This window comes from Alternaria atra, assembly GCF_907166805.1.
Source record: "Alternaria atra isolate CS162 genome assembly, contig: 20, whole genome shotgun sequence".
Classification (NCBI taxonomy): Eukaryota; Fungi; Ascomycota; class Dothideomycetes; order Pleosporales; family Pleosporaceae; genus Alternaria; species Alternaria atra.
This window is the reverse complement of record NW_025091318.1, coordinates 188,663-202,006: the sequence shown is the minus strand read 5'-3', so window position 1 is coordinate 202,006 and position 13,344 is coordinate 188,663. Positions and strand designations below refer to the sequence as shown.

General features: G+C 52.6%; 4 protein-coding genes across 4 annotated transcripts; 3 read left to right on the top strand and 1 right to left on the bottom strand.

Annotated features, from left to right (window-relative positions):
* Positions 1–273: 273 nt before the first annotated feature.
* Positions 274–2,112, top strand: ALTATR162_LOCUS349 (uncharacterized protein; the record flags this gene model as incomplete). The annotated part of the gene is made up of 1 exon (XM_043307942.1): positions 274–2,112. One exon carries the CDS (start codon positions 274–276, stop codon positions 2,110–2,112), a length of 1,839 nt encoding a protein of 612 aa, XP_043163877.1.
* A 247-nt stretch (positions 2,113–2,359) lies between these two features.
* Positions 2,360–4,683, bottom strand: ALTATR162_LOCUS348 (uncharacterized protein; the record flags this gene model as incomplete). Its single annotated transcript, XM_043307941.1, has 3 exons — positions 2,360–2,447; positions 2,507–4,420; positions 4,469–4,683. The coding sequence occupies 3 exons, from the start codon at positions 4,681–4,683 to the stop codon at positions 2,360–2,362; spliced, it is 2,217 nt and encodes a 738-aa protein (XP_043163876.1).
* A 386-nt stretch (positions 4,684–5,069) lies between these two features.
* Positions 5,070–5,774, top strand: ALTATR162_LOCUS347 (uncharacterized protein; the record flags this gene model as incomplete). The annotated part of the gene is made up of 3 exons (XM_043307940.1): positions 5,070–5,090; positions 5,143–5,375; positions 5,423–5,774. 3 exons carry the CDS (start codon positions 5,070–5,072, stop codon positions 5,772–5,774), a joined length of 606 nt encoding a protein of 201 aa, XP_043163875.1.
* A 559-nt stretch (positions 5,775–6,333) lies between these two features.
* ALTATR162_LOCUS346 (uncharacterized protein) lies at positions 6,334–13,189 on the top strand (the record flags this gene model as incomplete). Its single annotated transcript, XM_043307939.1, has 6 exons — positions 6,334–6,470; positions 6,519–7,111; positions 7,159–7,972; positions 12,255–12,740; positions 12,942–13,046; positions 13,096–13,189. The coding sequence occupies 6 exons, from the start codon at positions 6,334–6,336 to the stop codon at positions 13,187–13,189; spliced, it is 2,229 nt and encodes a 742-aa protein (XP_043163874.1).
* Between the last annotated feature and the right edge of the window lie 155 nt (positions 13,190–13,344).

The following is a 13,344-nucleotide window of genomic DNA, read 5'->3' as shown; positions in this document are numbered from 1 at the left end:
AATTGTCATCGTGTCAGATTCTCGAAACCGGTAAAGTACTGACTTGACAGCTGGTCGTATGATGGAAAATGAACGAATGGGATGTGCAGGTGACGGGAGAAGTGGACCCGGTACAATGTGAGGCATCGCGGCGGAGAAGGCGCGCTAGTACAGAGCTGGGACCATTTCGTTCACGGGTTCCTCACTGTCTAGAAAGAAGACGCGACAACTTCACCAACTCCGCTTCGCTGTATCCGCCTTCCTTCTATTTCTTCTTGCGTTACATCGCGCATTATGACGAGCATTGACGACCTCTTCAAAAGCGCAAATGGCTCGACAAAGCGCAAGTTCGAGAACCCAAACGAAGCCGACCCGACGCAATCCTATAAATCCGCAAAACTCAATGCAAACAACGACATCAAGGGTCCAGCGCAAGCCTCGGTAGCCGACGAAGACGACGACGAGGCTGGTCCCTCATTACCACCCGACTTCGAAGACGGACCCGGCGACGATGAAGAAGGACGGTTCTTTGGCGATGGCCTGGATGAGAATGCGCGGGACGCTATGGAGTACATTGACGCACAAGACGGCGACGAAGCGATAGGAGAAGAGAGATACGACGTACCGTGGGTACGTAAGTTGGCGCTCAACTTTGAAAAGAAGGTCAACAAGAACGCATCGCTGCGCGCAAAGTACGAGAACGACCCGACAAAATTTATGGAGTCGGAAGGCGATCTGGATGAAGGCATCAAGGCGCTCAGCATACTGTCAGAGCATCCGGAGCTATACGACGAGTTTGCGAAAAGCACAGCAGCATCCAAATTAGTGGATCTATTGGCGCATGAGAACACCGACATTGCAATCGCAGCGATTGAGATGATATCCGAACTCACAGACGAGGACGTTGGAGGAGAGCAAGAACAATGGGACGCGCTTGTCACCGCGTTCATGGACGCCGATCTGCTCAGTCTACTCATATCCAACTTCTCCCGCTTTGATGAAAGCGACGAGGCCGACGCATCGGGCGTCTACAACTCGCTCAGCGTCATCGAGAACCTACTGTCACAACCCACATACACCGACATAATAGGGCGGGAAACGGCGCTACTAAAATGGCTATTAGACCGAATACAAAAGTCCGAGAAACCGACAACGCAGAACAAACAATACGTATCCGAGATCCTCTCCATCCTTACACAGTCTTCGCGGCCAAACCGAAACCACGTAGCCGACGCAAACGGTGTCGAAACCTTCCTCACAAATCTTGCGCCGTACCGAAGAGACGATCCCGAAAAGGACAGCAATGAGGAGGAGTATATGGAGAACCTGTTTAATTGCCTATCCTCCGTAACAGAAGAACCTCTCGGAAAAGCCAAATTCCTAGAAGCAGAAGGTGTGGAACTCTGTCTCTTGTTCGTCCGAGACGGTAAAACAAGCAAGAGCCGTGCCCTGAAAGTATTAGACCACGCTTGTGGCTACGCAGAAGAAAGCGCATCACCACAAACCAACGGCAACTCAAAAGGCAAGGAAGTCGCACAAGAAGCCATCAACAGCGCAACAGCCGTCTGCACCAAACTCATCGACTCGCGCGGTCTAAAACCCCTCTTCAGCACCTTTTCCAAATCAGCAACAACAAAAAAATCCCACAACGATCCCCAACAAACCGAACACATACTCGGTATCTTCGCCTCCCTCCTCCGCTCGCTACCCGGTAACTCAGACACCCGTTTCCGTCTCCTCGCCAAATTTCTCGAAAAGGATTACGACAAGATTCATAAACTAGTTTCCCTGCGCAGAGACTACGTTACTCGTCTTTCCGCTTTCGATCAGCGATTAGCGGAGAAGCGAAGAGCATTAGGATTAACTAGCAAAGAGGAACTGGAGAGCTATGAGCTGGAGAATATTCCGGAGAGGTTGAGTGAGGGCTTGTATTGTCTTGAGAGGATTGATGCGGTGCTGGCTTGGTTGGTGGCCGAGGATGGCGGTGCAAAGAAGGCGATTGAGAAGGCGTTGAGTGAAAGGGATGAAGGGTTGGGAGATGTCAAGAGGACTTTGCAGGCGCAGCTTGATGGTGTGTTGGCTGTTGAACCCGCTGAGAGGGAGATGTTGGAGACGCTCGTGGGATTTTTGTAATTGGTATATATAGGCCGACGCAGCGAGTTTTGTCTTGATAGGTGAGATGGAAGTAACATGGAAGATACTTGCTGGTATTGATGTATAACTTTTCGTGGGTACTAGATGCAGATGCTCGAAGACGCCATAGAAGCAGTATATGAATGCATCAGCCCCACCATGCTTTTCATACCATCATCCAATGCATTTGCTTACGTACTCTCATACACCCCCAGTACAACGCCACCGTTCTCGTCTCGCCATCTCTCTAACCCTCAGCTTCAATTTCGTACGCATTGGACTTATGCTTCGGCTCAAACTTGAAGTTAGGGTGTGCAGGACCCAGGAACATCTCACTGCGAAACACGTTAGCCAAACCGCCCTCCACGTCAGTAAACAACCAAAAAAAACATACCTTAGCTTAATCCAGTCCTTGTAGTGCTCACTAGCCATCAAAGTCTCCAAGTCGTTCCTCCCCTTGAACCTCGGCGGGCGATCCTGGATATTAGGCGGTAGATGTTCCAGTAAGCCAACCGGCACATAACGATGCGCGAAGCTAAGCCACTCGAGAAGGAAACGTCTCGTCGTACCGATACCCATCTCATCAGAACCCCAAGTCTGCAAGCCATATTTCGTAAATTTTTCAATATAGGAAAGGCGCTCCGAGGCGGATTTGTCAAGGTACTGGCCCTTTTCAATCTCCTCAAAGAGCCAGGGTTTGATGAGTGCGCCGCGGCCCACCATGACGGTGTCGACGCCGGCGTTGTCGAGATGGTTGTAGTAGTCCTCGTGGGAGTAGCAGTCGCCATTACCGACAAAGTAGACGTGGCCGCCGTTTGCGAGGTCCCGCGGATCAGCCTCGCCAACGGTGTCCGTTCGGGCGGCTTGTTCTTTGCGGAGGCGGTTGATGAGGGCGGAGCATTCGGCGATATAAGACCAGTCTGCGCTGCGGGAATAGCGCTGCTGTTTGCTTCGGCCGTGAAGTGTAATGGCTGCGATACCTGAGGTGCCCTTTCCGGATTCTACGGCTTCGTGACCGCCGAGGACAAGCCGCTTGATGAGTTTTTGAGCGGTGGGGTGGTTGTCCTTTGTGCCCATACGGATTTTGACGGTGATGGGGACTTCTTTGGAGACATAGGTCATGCCGCGGAGGATGTGCTCTAGCTTGGCTTCGCTGTCGAGTAGGGCAGAACCACTTCCCTTTTCACAGACGAGGTTGATGGGGCACCCGCAGTTGAGATCGATAGCGCGCAGCTTCGGGCAGTATTCAGTCAATACTTCGACCGTTTTGGTAGCTAGCCATGGCTTGTTCGCAGCAATCTGGGCACCGAACTTGAGATCAGTGGAGTTGTCGTAGCCCTGAACCACCGTGTTCTTGCCCAGGAATTTCGGAGGAGTTATCTCAGATTCATGGGCCTTGAGCAGTGGCCATTCGCCCTTGTCACCTTGGATGAGTGGCATGCCCATGGCCATCTCGCTCCAAGTCACTTGGCAGCCGAAATCCACGCAGAGTCGACGGTACGGCATATTGCCTTGGGTGGTGAGAGGGGCGAGCATAGGTGTCTCGGGTCCATAGTAGAGCCTGCGCTTCTCAGACGGTCTGAAGGGCGCCTCGACATACTCTGCCCTGCGCGCCTCTTTCTCCTCTTTAAGAACATCCATATCCATCTGAGCTGCATCGAACATCTCTCTCTCGTTACGGTGGTTCTTCTCAATCCATTCCAAGTACTGGTCAGACCGCGGGGTGCCAATCTTTCGTCTCGACAAGCCAATCTTGATATCCTTGGGCACAATATTGACCACTTCAGCCTCTGCCTCCTCGTCGAAGCTAGAGAATTTGGCTTTGCGGTCGGGATCCTCTTTCAGAACCAACTCTTGCCTGCCATCTTCTGTAGTACGCTCTTCTGAATGACTGCCGACGAATCGACACTTCCAGCCAAAGTGGCAGAATCCTTTGACGGCATAGACCGGACACTGGCCATCGAAAGTAGTGAGATCTTCTCGTCGGCCTTCCTTCAGATACTTGCGGATATCGTGTTCAAATTTGCACTTGTCGCCAAACGGACACTCCTTTGGTGAGAATTCGTTGTACACTGCGCGAGTACCGCAGAGTGGTAGCCTGTCGCGTGAGCTTCCGAAAGTACGGCTGGTGTTTTGGCCTTTTTGCTTTTTGTCTTTCTTGTTGTTCTTGCCCTTTCTGGGGCCATCGCGGGCATCAGTTTTTGGCAGGCCTTCAGATTTATGCTCAGCATCAGCGCCCTCAGCCGCATCATCGTCGATGACTCTATCTTTTGTGTCGGCCTTGTTGCTGTCTAGGCGTATGAGAAACCTGATGTTCTTAGCACGTGAGTTGCTTCAAGTTGGTGGTGTAGTGTACTCTGCCTTGATGGGCGCGACACCCTTGACCCGCTTGACAGAAGTATCTGCATCCTCGATATCTTGGCTGTTAGTCCTGTTCCTCTTCTTCGGGCTCGCAGGTGGTTCAGATTCCACATTCATCGTGCCATTGCCACCATTCACGCCATTAGTGGCGGCAGCGTCCGGGACCGAATGGTCGGGCGCAACCTTCCAGGTCTCTTCACCTGTCGTCATTTTATGCAAGCTTCAAGACCAGGCTTGCAGTACACGTGTGTTGTTGGCGTTGCTGCTCAAAAGAGAAAAGCACTCGCTCAAATTGTGAACGCGAATGCGGCTAGAAGAGGCTAGACCGGCGGCCCATGCGCTAGCGAGCAAGTTGGGAAAGCTGCGATCATACGTCACAGCTAGGCACTTGCGGCTGGCGGCTCCCCTACATCACATCGCGTTTCCGTTCCCACTTTCACATCAACACTCCTGCAATCCCCTCAGATCATCCACACGACTCTCATCTCCCTGCTGATCGTTGCACACACTCGCACGCCAGCTCTTCCTAGATTCATTGTTGATTCTGCTTAACCCCGCTCCCACACAAACACAGACAATAATACCACGTAGCCAACATGACGCTCTACTACAGTCTGGTAAGCTCCCCCAAAGCTGCGGTATGTAGCTTTCCTGCTAACTCAATTTCAGGTCTTCCTCCTCCTGGTGACGGAGATGCTCATCTTCTGCGCCCTCATCGTCCCTCTACCCTTCACATGGCGCCGCAAGCTCTTCACCTTCATCTCGGAGAGCCCTATAATAGCAAAGCTGCAATATGGCATGAAGATCACGTTCATCTTCATCCTGATCCTGTTCATTGACAGTGTCAACCGCGTATACCGCGTGCAAATTGAGCTTTCCGGCGACGATCAGGGTCGCGGAGGGTAAGTCAATATTCCCCACATAAAAGGTGTTATACTAACGACGTCAGAAACGTCGCTGCTGGAGGTATCGAACGCATGGAGGTCCAGGCTCGCAAGTTCTACTCGCAGCGCAACATGTACCTCTGCGGTTTCACCCTCTTCCTGTCGCTCATCCTTAACCGTACCTACGTCATGATCCTCGATGTTCTCCGTCTAGAGGAGGAGGTCAAGAGCCTCAAGGGTGACTCCAGCGTCAAGAAGGGCTCTTCCCTGAAGGATGTTGGCGGCGCTGGTGAGGTTGGAGCTCTCAAGAACGAGCTCGCTGCCAAGGACCGCGACATGGAGAACCTGAAGAAGCAGGTTGAGAACATGCAGAAGGAGTACAACCGCATGGGCGACCAGGTTTCTGGTAAGCAGTAGACGCGCATGGATAGCTTCGAACGGTTACGGATGCAGCCGGCGCTGGCTTCCCGAATGTCCGAGAGAAGCATTCACTACAAATATATCTTCAAAGTTGAAGTTTCAGAGACTCTGTGCTGGTGGACGCCATGCATACGATTATATCATCTTTGTTCTTAGGGTGTTATGGGGTGGTAGCTAGGTTTGAGGGAAAGTAGAGCCACATCTTCGATATGGCTTTTGGATTTGGCTCTGTAGCAACAGCTGCAGCTGCAATGAACAGCAAACATATTTTGAATACATATTGTCTTTTGCTACCTTCGGACCTGATTTGGAAAGCTTCTTTTCTTGCCGCGTGCGACGGGGCCGTCGGATATCTTGGAGCTTGCGACCGGCAATGACGAAGCACCCCAACTAGCACATGTGAAAGCTAGCGCAGTGCTTCAGATATCCCGAGGTCTACCAAGAATCAGAATAAAGGCAGCGAAGAAGAATACAGGTGTTGGTCAATCGCACCAGCAAGCCAATCGCATTCCCCTTCGTCTTTCTTTGCCATTGGCTCTGTGAAGCCACAGCCAAGATGTCGGGAAGCAATCAGACATCCCCGCGCTTCTTCAACTATCCCACACCCAAACCTCACGACGCGCCATACAAGGCCCCACCCCCAGGAAAGAACCCCGTAGTTAAGGGCGCTTTACTGCACTATCTTTCCAATCTGTAAGCTACCTCAGCTTCCTCACTTGTATACCCAGCTGACAGCTTCAGCGTCGCGACTGTACCCTTGGTCCCTGGCGTCCTCTGGAGCAATGCCGGCTTCAGCTCCTTGCGAGAATGTAGGCAGCTCGACGGAATCGACCCGCGCTACGATCCCACCGTGATACCGCTATCTGAGTCCAACGATGCTTCTGTTAGCTACACAGACAACTCCAACCTTCGCGCATCCCCCGGCCACGCCTCGTCAAACCGATTTCACTCGATCAAAGACTTTCACGATGCATACTTGAGTGGCGCACTTACGCCCACCGAAGTCGTAGAACATCTTCTCCCCCTTATACGCCGAGATGTCGCTCAGCGCTCGCCTTACTCGACAGCCTTCATGGACAGCAAGGTAGACATGGTCAGACAAGCTGCCGAAGCCTCCACGCAACGGTACAAGCAAGGAAAGCCACTGGGTATACTAGACGGCGTGCCGTTTGGTGTCAAGGATGACCTCAAGGTTAAGGGTTACAAGCACTACATCGGCACCACCCATGACTATAGCAATGGCGGAAACAAGGATACCAGTTGGTGCGCGAAGATGGTCGAGAAAGAAGGCGCTATCCTGGTTGGAACGCTGACCATGCACGAACTGGGCATGGGTGAGTCGAAGCGTCTGCGACCTTCAGCACGATACTAACTGGTGTAGATACCACAAACAATAACCCCAATTGGGGCACACCAATCAACCCTTACAATAGCTCATACTACCCGGGCGGCTCATCAGGAGGCGCTGCGTCTGCTGTAGGACATGGTCTCATACCCTTTGCCATCGGGTCAGATGGTGGTGGCTCGGTCAGAATCCCCAGCAACTATTGCGGTCTCTACGGTCTGAAGCCTTCACACTCTCGCGTCTCCGTCGCACCAATGCCAGATGCCGGGAAATCCGTCACCGTCCGTGGGCCCCTCGCAAGCAACATGTCGGATCTCGAGATCGCATACCGGATCCTCGCCCAGCCCGACCCATCGACGTATCCGTCATCGCTCTTCAGCCCACCCAGAAAGCACACCGGGCCCCGAAACAAAGTGCTGGGTGTGTACAAAGCGTGGATCGATCGCGCAGACCCTGCAGTACAAGAAGCAGTTCACTCCGCCCTACAGTACTTTGAATCAGAACTAGGCTACCAAATCATCGACATCACCATCCCGCTGCTAACAGAAGGCCAACTAGCCCATGCAATGACCATCATGGCCGAAGGCGCCGCAGGCCACAAGACTTCCATCTACGACCTCACGCCCGCCAACCGCATCCTAATGAGTGTCGCGCGCCAGAGTCCTGCCACAGACTTCCTGCTCGCCCAGCGCCTGCGTAACATACTAATGGAACATCTCGCCAACTTATTTCAAAAACACCCCGGCCTCATCATTGTCACGCCCACAACGCCGAATGCAGGCTGGCCTATTGACCCCGCGGAGCTGTCCCACGGCGTTACGAATGGAAATAAGCAGATTAGGAATATGGAGTATGTTTGGTTGGCGAATTTTACGGGTGTGCCTTGTATACAGTTCCCGGTTGGTTATGTTGAAGGGACTAGGGGGGAGGGCAAAGTGCCGATTGGGTTGAGTGGGAATGGGGAGTGGGGGAGTGAGGACCTGTTGGTTGAGTTTGGGTTTGATGGAGAAGCGTGGTTGAGGGAGGGGTTGGAGGGGGCAGGGTCATGCCGCGGGGGTGGGTGGATGTTTTGAAGAGGTAGAAAGCGAGGTATTGCCTCGTTATAAATATATGCGTTTGGTATACGTACTCTAGTAGTGTCTCGTGTTTATTTCCTCACTTCGTCCTATTCTACGGCATGATTCCGTCTTACTAAACGTGATGGATCGCTACGTTCATCTAACACCATGAGTTTGGCTAATAGATGGTGCTGCCTTATTCATCCCTTCATAGGGTACGTACGAGATGCAATTGTATGCTTAATAAGTGGGCGTACTGCGAATGAACGAACACCACGAGAAGAAACAACACCGGATAAGTCAATGCAACAGTGTAAATATCCTATTTCCTACTTCATCTTGACCCAGGATTTCAAATTAATGACAAGCAGTTCTTATCCTAGCAAGCGGAATCCCTTTCTGGTACATGGCCAGCAAAGATTCTCAAAAATAGAAAATAGGCTTAGGTTTGTCAGCACATTCATCAGTTCCGACGTCCCAAATTGGCGGACTGCAGACACTATATTACTTCCAGGGAGGAGAAGAAGAAGAAGAAGAAGAAGAAGAAGAAGAAGAAGCTGAGACTATGCGACTGTTGCGCCTGGGAGATATCAGGTTTTTCCCTTCCGGAGAGCGGTATCAACTGGAGGTGCGTAGCGCTTTTCCTCGAGTTGAGTTTGCAAATGGGACGTCGTAGAGGTGAGTGCATCTTCGATATACGATCGTTGAACCGCGTACGCGCCATGTCAATGACAGTAAGCTTCCAGATCACGATCCTACAACCCCATTGGCATATGGAGGATAACGCCGAAGAATTGAACAAGTCAGATCGATCGCCCGTACCTCATTTATAGCGTGCTTATGAAGATCGCCAATCGATCGTGATCAGGGGAGAAAAATCTGCTGTGGTTTTACCACCAACTTGCGCGTCTGCGCGTTAGTTGCCTTATGAGTCCCCTGACATTCTGATGCAGGCCTGAACTATTCGGCCACGGAAATAGCTAATGAAGATAGTTAAGGACTCGAGCTGGTGGCCGCAGCTGATCCGGGGAATCCCCAACAGAGTGGTCTCACTAAGCCAGGTTGTGATGTCTATCAATTGTACGGAAGTGCCATATCCGGAGGGAGTGGGGTCGGATACTGTTAATCGATAGCGAGAATGCTTCCGAAGGCATACACATGTCTGAGCTTAGAATATCCAGCGACATAGCGTGTGGATTCCACCACTAGACACGTTTTACATTAGACGTTTGTTCAGATCGCGTGGTGACAGTCTTGATCGTAACAGTCTCGCATCCTGTAAACTGACAGGTCACGAGCGCCCCGTAGACATACCATATACTGATGCTAGTCAGGAGTAAGGAGAGGTTTCTCTTCAGTGAGGACCTATTGTTTCACCACCGATTGTTCCACGGGCCGTGTCGTTGGCTATATATCGTACGTTATAGGGACGCGTGGTTGTCGGTAACTCCGTCGCCGGCGAGTCTGTCGGTGCCTCACTTCCAACTCTTCAAGTCTCGTGATGACATACCGGGCAATATTCGTAACTTACATCACCACATCCCAGCGAAGTCACTCTGCAACACAAAACGCCGCACTGTCTCCGAATGCAGCCCTACCGGAGATATACTATAGTAGGCAGTAGCTCCACAGTTACTCGCACGCCGGCGCAACGGCGGCATGTTGTGACTTGGTTCGGCAGCGTTCGATTACTGGCTTCGGCAATGGCCCAAGATCGCAGTGTCGTGATTGCTGTCGCCTTGCTGCGAAATAATAGAGTGAGGTGTCGGGCCGATATAGGTGTATTGGTTGCGTGTACCAGGTGGACCCTTGACAACAGAAACATGACTCAGGTACCATCTGCTGAAGAACCACCGAAGAACGAAAAGTGGAAACCCCACAGACGAATGCTGGACCAGCGATGATGCAAAGGCAACGGGAAGAGTGCTAGCAGCATGCAAACCGATTGATCAAGTGAATTAAGCGAGCTGTGGTGAGCGTGTTTTGTGATGTTGGAGAGTTGGAGACGTTGGAGACGTTGGAGTAGGAAGTAGAGTGAATGTCTGAGCGGAAGTAACTCAGCAGATGGTATCCTGGTATGTGTTGACGTGATTCGGTCACGTTGCTTGCGAAGATTTGAGATGTGAATTGTCATAGACTTGTAGGAACATTGGATGGATGCCCTCATGTTGCAGACCATGTGCGTTGCCTTGAAAGCCCGTGCTGATCGTCACCGACTGAAAACGGTAATGGTACGCTGGCGAGGAGGTACGGTAGACGCGTGGTAGAGACATGGTAGGGGCATGCTGCGCGACGCCGGACCGAATAAAGCAATCATGGCACAGCTGCGAGGCCGGCTGGTGCCGGTCCTACTCGAACACCCGCGGGAAATTGACAATCGTTCCTCTGTCTTTCCCCAACCAGCCGTGTTCCCGAGGGATCGCCACGAAGCAGAACAGCGGTGACCTCTTTGGAAGCTTCAGAATGGTTGCTTCAGCACAAGTTACAACCTAGCGAGATGCGGATCGTACCGGCGAGATGGAGCTATGAATGCTGAAACAACCTATTGATAATGGGGAAACGGTAAGCCACTTAGACGAGTATGTTTTCTCACGTTGGAACGTGGGACGTCATGATCCTGGAGATCACCGTTTTCCAATGCAACAGGCCTACGGGTTGGACAAAGTGCGACAGTGCTGCGGCGGAGGCGGGAATTGTTCCATCCAGTCATGACCCAATCAAAGCTGTCATGTTGCACGAAAAGAAGCTCTTGGCCCGGCGGGCAAAGGTCGAATAGAAGCACCGTGAGCGGTTGCGCAGTGTCCAGGGTGCTGTGCTGATCAAACCAGAATTTCGTCATTGGTCATGGCATGGTGCGGAGTAAAGCGTATACGAGATCTCAGGGTCCCAGGAGCTGATGCGAGGGAATGTGAGCGACTGGCGCCCTGGAGACAGCCCTCAGCATGTCTCTTGAGTGTGCCGCAAGTTTGGCGCTGTGCATACTGGTGGTGCCAACGGTCGTGGATTGGTCGCAACGGCAATCTACGAATACTGTGGGAGCGTAAGTGGCAGGCCAGCGCCGCCGCCGCCGGGTCCTCTTAGCCGATCTTATATATTTCTGGTTTGCATCCTCGACGAAACGGAATGCAGACAAAGAACGATCAGCAACCAAGCCCAACATGAGCGGCTGGTGATGTGCGCATGGACAGCATGACCCGCAATTTATCGGTCTGCAACACGTTGACTTGTGCGCGCTATTTGATTGCTGTGCTGTACATAGTAGGGGGCAGTGGGTACAATACCTTGGGCGGGGTGTGGGATTGGGAGAGGGGTGAGGGTGGTGAGGAGGGTGGGAAACTGAGGCTGCGCGCGGTTCACAGGCGACGCCGTTGAGCGATGCAGGCACCATCATCGTGACTTCCACCTCACATCTCTTTAGAGGCGGCCGCCCAGACGCCATTGGTGGTTGACGGATCCCACGGCAGTGTTCAGTGATGTCAGCCGCCCGCCTTGAGAAGCCGTGCAAGCTGTGCGCGGTGGGACGTGGCGCAATGGGGCAATTGATCAGCTCTTCCATGTCTCACAGCTGCTGGCGACGTCATGCACCGCTTTCAGCCTTTGCATGCCTTCACCTCCCAGGGCACTGCAATCGCTGCTGCTCATCCTCACCAACCCACGCTCTTCACTGATTCAAGACAACAGACACGGTCCACGCTGCCCTTGCACTTTACGAATACATTCGCCAACACGCCCCAGTTTCCTTGGGCGAATTCCTGGTAATAGCTGTCCGGCCATCGCAGCGCTAATTGACCGCTTCTAATCATCCGCGCCTCTGGTGGGTGCTCTGCCCTTGCCGATCAACTCACAAAGCTTGGGTGCACTGGGTGTGGACTGCAACACTCGCCGACGACAGCGAAAAGGTTCACTATCTCGTGCTCTTCTCGAGAGTCATACGAGGGCGCTATTGACTACTTTGCCGCCGCCACTCCGAGCATTTCTGCTAGGCTCTGAAGTCGCCAGTCTTCCTTTACGCATTCCACGCTACATTGGCAGGGATCCTCGTCTCGGGAGACCCTGAAGCATTATCTGGCTTAGTGCCGACAAGGGCCCACCCACTCTAACATCCTTCCACATCAACCGTGTGGCTTTATCTTGGCCTGAACCCACCTACGGCATACTCTTGCCGACGCTCGCCCACCTGGCTCCATCCCTAAACCTACACTCTGAGAGCCGCACCATACTGTCCCGTGCAATGAACCCGCAGATTCTCATCACTCCCCATCCGTCTACTTCTACGCAAGACGGCCGCCGACAATCCTACCCCGACGACATGTCGACTTCCTCGTCCAACTCTTCCATCAGCGACACGGAGATGAAAAACGACCCCACACTACAGACCAGGCCCCGTCTAGGGAGCAGAAAATCCAGCGGCACCATCATAATACCCCGCGACAGCCCCAATGTCGAGATGAAGGAGGAGGAGGAGGAGTACGATGACGGCGATGCGCGGACCATGAGCCCTCGCCGGAGTAGCGAAGAAATCGAGAAGATGGGCCAGGATGCTCGGCAAGCTCTGATAGAGTAAGTACCTCAACCCTGCATCACCATACATGGTGTCGACGCTGCGAACACCATCGGCCAACCTCGCTGTTGTTGTTGTGTTGTTGTTGTCGTCGTCGTCGTCGCTCGTTGCACCATGTCTTTTTCCCTCTACTCGTTGTCTTCAATGTTCCGCGTTTTGACTTATCGTCCCAGCCCATATCAGGCTAACCGTTTCGCTAGACAAGCCAAAGCTCTACAAGCCAGCCTCATGCAGATTGTTGATCGTGTCGAAGTCGTCAAGAACGAACACGAAAAGCTCGAGGGCGGCAACAAGTTCCTGCAATCGTAGGTACCTCGAGCATCTGTTTCGCGACGTGTGACTAATGATTCGCAGATATATCGGCGAGCTGATGCAAACGAGCAAGCTCACCTCTACGGGCGCCGGAAAAGCGTCCAAAGTCAAGGGCAAGGGCAGAATCATCAAATAACAATCAGTGCTCGTTCGGCAACCTATGGGCGCTGTGAGCTTACACCAAGTCGGCATTCCTCCCAGGCCCCGACTCATCATGGACGCCACTCGTCGCTCGAACCCTCACTATCATGCAATCATGATGGTCTACTGCCTCACATACTGACCATCACC